The sequence below is a fragment of the Phaethon lepturus genome, unplaced genomic scaffold, assembly GCF_000687285.1.
Source record: "Phaethon lepturus isolate BGI_N335 unplaced genomic scaffold, ASM68728v1 scaffold27016, whole genome shotgun sequence".
NCBI classification, from domain to species: Eukaryota; Metazoa; Chordata; class Aves; order Phaethontiformes; family Phaethontidae; genus Phaethon; species Phaethon lepturus.
Window position 1 is genome coordinate 523 of NW_010546005.1, and position 4,659 is coordinate 5,181.

Consider the following 4,659-nt stretch of genomic DNA (forward strand, 5'->3'; position numbering starts at 1 on the left):
GCGCGGCGGGGATGAGGTGGCCCATGCCTTCCTCCTGGTGCACACCAAGCTGCTGGCCTTCTACTCCAGGTGTGCCCGGCCCCAGCCCCGCCATCCTCCCTGAGGCAGCCTCTCACCCTCCTGGCTGACTCTTCCCTTCTCTGTCCCACAGCCGCAATGCCAGCTCCATCCGCCCCGCCGACCTGCTCAGCCTCATCCTCCTGGTGCAGGACCTGTACCCCAGCCAGAGTGCCGAGGAGGAGCTTGGTCCCCAGGTGCTCCAGAGCAGGGTGTGGGGGGCAGCAGGTTGGAGTGCCCCTGCAGGGTGATGCCTTTGGTGGCCAGGGCTTAATTTTTTTTGTCCTTTTTTCAGAAGCCTGTGGCAGGGAAGGTGCTCCCCCAGGGACCCAAGAGAAGCGAGAGCATCCCCATGAGTGGGCCTGGCTCCCATGGAGCTGTGGAAAAGGACTCAGATGACCAGGTGAGTCCCTGGGATCTGGAGCTGCAGGGTGGGACACTGGCTGGGCTGCCTGCATCGCTCTCATCTCTGACCCAGCTGTCCTTGCCGGCAGGACACAGACGATCTCTCCGTGCCCGAGGTCTACTACACGCCTGAGCCCTCACCGGGCAGGCACAGCACGGGTGAGTGCCCAGCCAGGCAGCAGCCTTGCCCTACATCCCCAGCCCCACAGAGGCTCTGGGGCTGCATGGGGGCCTGGCGGGGAGGGTCCCCTGCCATGCTCCCCACAGGCAGTGAGAGCTGGTCGGAGGGCGCGGAGATGCTGGGCACCGGGGAGGCAGACACTGCAGATGTCCAGGTGAGCAAGGGGTCCTGCGGTCCCTCCCAGCTCTGCACCTCCCCAGCCTGTCCTGGTGCTCTTCACAGTCTTTGGTCCTCATCACTTGCTGTGCTGCAGCTGTGGGTACCTAAGCCTCTAGGGTTGGGGATGCACCCCATGTCTCCTGTGTTGTGCATAACCCTGTGAGGGCTCTGACCACGCTCCCTGGGGCATTGCTTATGGTCTCCCTGGCCAGAGCTGTCAGCACAGAGGGGCCGGGGCTGTCTCAGAGCAGGCTGGTGTCTCCCTCTGCTGCCTCGAGGCTTTTTGGGCTGCTCCCTTGCCGGATGCCGGAGAACCTCACACACGCTCTGCGAGAAGTGCTGGCCTTGGTGCGAGGTGTTTGCAACCTGTGTCTTTGCAAGCTGCTTCCCCTCTATCTGCTACTCTTTTGGGGTCCCTGGGCACTTCCCTCGCTGCGGATCTTTTGCTGCCTGGCCCTTCCAGCTCCCTTGGTTCAGTTGTGCCCAGTTGCAGCTTTCATGGCATTGCTGTGTCCCTCCAGAGCATCCTGGACTGGCGCGGGCTGTCTTGTCCCTGTGGGGAGCTGAGCATCTCCCTTCTCTTCCCAGATGGCAGAGGACTTGCTCCAGACCTTGGGGCCTTTGGTCCCTGAAGCTTCAAACCCCAGAAGGATCTTTCTGGACGCCAGCCTGCGGGAAGGTTACTGCCCCTTGCTGCCGCACACCATGCACTGCCTCCCGCTCTGGCCAGGCATCTCCCTCGTCCTCCTGACCAAGGTGAGCTGCCTCTAGGGCGAGGGAAGCGATGGTGGGCTGGGTCCTGGCTGACCCACCTCTCCCCTCCCCGCCAGGGCCCCATGACCCAGGTGGCCATCACCTTGTACCAGCTGCTGGATGGTTTCTTGGTGCTGGAGAGGAAGCTGGAAGAGGGGCCAGAGGCAGGAGCCCCACGCTCCTACCCGTTCCTGGCCGAGCTGCGGCAGCGCATGGACAAGTTTGTGAAGAAGCTGAGCGGGCAGGACATCCAGGTGGGAGTGGGGACACGAGCACCATGTCTTGCTGTCCCCACAGCCTGGCACCGAGCCCCATCTCTCTCTAGTTGCAGAACACCTGGGGGGACTTCAAGAACAAGATATTTTCCCGGAGCGAGCCTGGGAGCTCCCTGGAGTGAGTATGGGGTGGCCAGGGAAAGTCTCTGGGGCAGGCGGGGACCCTCCCCAGCCCAGGGGGCGGCACGGCTGTCCCTGTGGCGCTGGGGACCCAGAGGACAAACTCGGCGCCATCCGTGTCTCTCGGCTCAGGCTGCTGCAGGCAGCGGCCAACGTGAAGCGGCAGGGCTTCTTCCTCGCTCGCCAGCCCCATCCTGGCCTCCACCGGCCACGGCCTGTCCCAGGGGCTGCGGGACCGTGCCCAGAAGCTGATGAAGTGAGTGCATGGGGGTGGTCAGCATCCCAGAGGGGCTGTCCCACACCCAGCTGTGCTGGGGCATAGGGCGTCCCCGACCTCTCACCACCCCTCTTCTCGGCAGGGAGAAGCTGCTGGACTGGCGGGACTTCCTGCTGGTGAAGAGCAGGCGCAATATCACCATGGTGTCATACCCATCCCTGCAGCTGGGAGCCCAGCAAGGAGGGATCTGGAAGGGGGTAGCAGAGGTGGGAGTGGGACCCTGTCCCCTCAGCACTGGGGTCAAGGGGAGGAATGTGGTGGGCGAAGGTGGTTTCCCCAAGGCTCAGGGGCTGTCCTGGAAGGGCACCAAAGTTGTTGGATACCCTTAACCCACCACACGTACCTGGAGGACTTCCCTGGCTTGGTGCACTTCATCTATGTGGACCGCACGGCTGGGCAGATGATGGCACCATCACTCAGCGTGACAGAGAAGTCCAGCTCGGAGCTGGGCAAGGGCCCTCTGGCCATCTTCATTAAGAGGAAGGTACTGCTCGTGGGGCTGGGGGTGGGATGGGGACCACAGGAAGGGGTGACTGTTGGAGGGTTTTCTGTTCAGGCTTCAGGTGCCCCTTGTCCCCCAGGTCTGGTCCCTGATCACGTTGGCCCGGCGATACCTGCAGAAGGGCTACACAACACTCATGCTGCAGGATGGTGACTACTGCTGCTCCTACTTCCTCTGGTTTGAGAACGAGCTGGTATGTGGGGCAAGGAAGGGGCTGAGCCCCTCTTCCTCAGCACCTTCTGGGGGCAGGGAGCAGAGCTGTAGGCACCACCCAGCTCCGGCTCCTTGGCCGTCCCCTCCGTGCTCCTGCCCTCGGCTGTCATCTCTCCCCAGGGCTACAAGCTGGAGGTGATGGAGGTGCCAGTTCCCTCCGATGATTCTGCTCCCATCGGGATGCTGGCAGGAGACTACTACAGGTGAGCAGTCCCCAGCCCTGCAGTTTGGCACCAGGGCCTGGGTCTGTGCTGGCACGGGTGTCTCCATGAGTGGTGCTATCCTCGCTGGAACGTCGCTGTAGGGTGGTACCAGTGCTGCGGTGTCACTGGCGTTGCAACAGGCCATCTCCCAGCCTGGTGCTGTGGTCCTGCTGGCAGATGGGCACTGTGTCCTTGCCGGGGACTTGCTAGGGGGAAGGTGGTTAGAAAGGGGGTGCCAGGCCATGCTGCACATGCTGAGCCCCCCGTCTTCTCCTTCCCAGGAAGCTGCTGCGTTACTACAGCAAGAACCACCAGGCAGAGGTGGTGAAGTGCTACGAGCTGCTGACCGTGCACCTCGGCATCATCCCCTCCGAGCTCGTGGTCCAGCAGGCCTGTGACTTGGCCCGGCGCCTCTGGGAGCCCTCCCGCATCCCCCTTCTCTGAGCTGCCTCCAGCCACCTCAGGGCCGGGATTAAAGCGGTTGTGTGGGTGTTCCCAGCGCCTGGGCTGCTTTCTGTATCTGTGTGCTGTCAACCGTACCTGCAGGAAGCCATGGGCAGCCTTCCCACCCTCCAGCCTGGCTGGGGCTCCTGCTGCCTTCCTTCCCACTCCCCGTGGGCTTCGCTGGCACCCAGCAGCCTCCAGGGACAGGTGGAGAGTGGGGCTGAGAGGTTGTTGGCAAATCATCTTGCTGAAAAGTACATTACCAAAGCAGGATTTATAGCATTGGCTTGGCATCACCAACAGGCTTTGGCTGGAGAACAAAACAGCATAGCCAAACCTGCATGGAGCAATGGTCCAGGGTGCATCCCCCTTCCCCCTCGCCCCCCAAATGTGCAAGGACCTCAGGGGGCTTGGCAGGCCCTGAGGAGGTGCAGCCCATCCTGCACCCCCTTCTCTGCACTCGGGCTCCCGGACACCAGTCAGCCACGGGGCCAAGCTCAGCTGTGAACAGGGGGCAAAGCCAAGGCAGCTCATGTGCTTCCCAGGCACGCCTGGGCTCGGTGCACATGCAAACCCCCCACGTACGGCTGGGGATGGGGCTGGCCCCAAGGGGCTCCCGCAGCCGCCTCCACCTGCGCTGGCTGCTTGCTGCGGCTGGGGAGGGTGGTTCAGGGAGCACTGGACCACGGTGGGGCCTTTGCCCCATCCTGCCGGGCAGGAATTTGCCCTGCCAAGCTACAGCACTGGGTTTGAGGCCAAGCTCACCCCCAAGCTGCACCTTCTGCTGCTCTCGGGGCTGTGCTTGGGACTTGCCTGGGGGGCCAAGCTGCCCCTGTCTCACAGTGCTTGTTGGCCCATCACCCCGGCCACGTGCCCCTGGGTCCTCCCTGGAGCAGAACAGCGCTGGGGGTGCTCTCAGGCTCCCGCCTGCCTGCCCAGCCCTTTCCTGGGGTACAGGCTGGGGAGCACCTGGCATCCTGCTGAGCACCAGGCAGGATCTGACCATGTCGCCTTCTCAGCACTGGGGCTGCTCTCTGCTCCCTGCAAGTCCCCGGCAAAGCTCTGCCAGG

The 4,659-nt window shown here is 63.4% G+C and overlaps 1 protein-coding gene across 1 annotated transcript in view; it reads left to right on the forward strand.

Moving 5' to 3' along the window:
* The window catches only part of HPS1 (Hermansky-Pudlak syndrome 1), a gene marked incomplete at its 5' end in the record, with an annotated part of 4,039 nt that extends 402 nt beyond the window's left edge, over positions 1–3,637 (forward strand). Inside the window, 15 exon segments of the mRNA XM_010289165.1 lie at positions 8–69; positions 152–254; positions 356–460; positions 552–621; positions 730–797; positions 1,391–1,558; positions 1,633–1,809; positions 1,881–1,948; positions 2,083–2,137; positions 2,139–2,206; positions 2,310–2,375; positions 2,567–2,711; positions 2,809–2,922; positions 3,063–3,145; positions 3,427–3,637. Coding sequence (XP_010287467.1) covers positions 8–69; positions 152–254; positions 356–460; positions 552–621; positions 730–797; positions 1,391–1,558; positions 1,633–1,809; positions 1,881–1,948; positions 2,083–2,137; positions 2,139–2,206; positions 2,310–2,375; positions 2,567–2,711; positions 2,809–2,922; positions 3,063–3,145; positions 3,427–3,589 — 1,515 coding nt within the window.
* Positions 3,638–4,659: the final 1,022 nt, after the last annotated feature.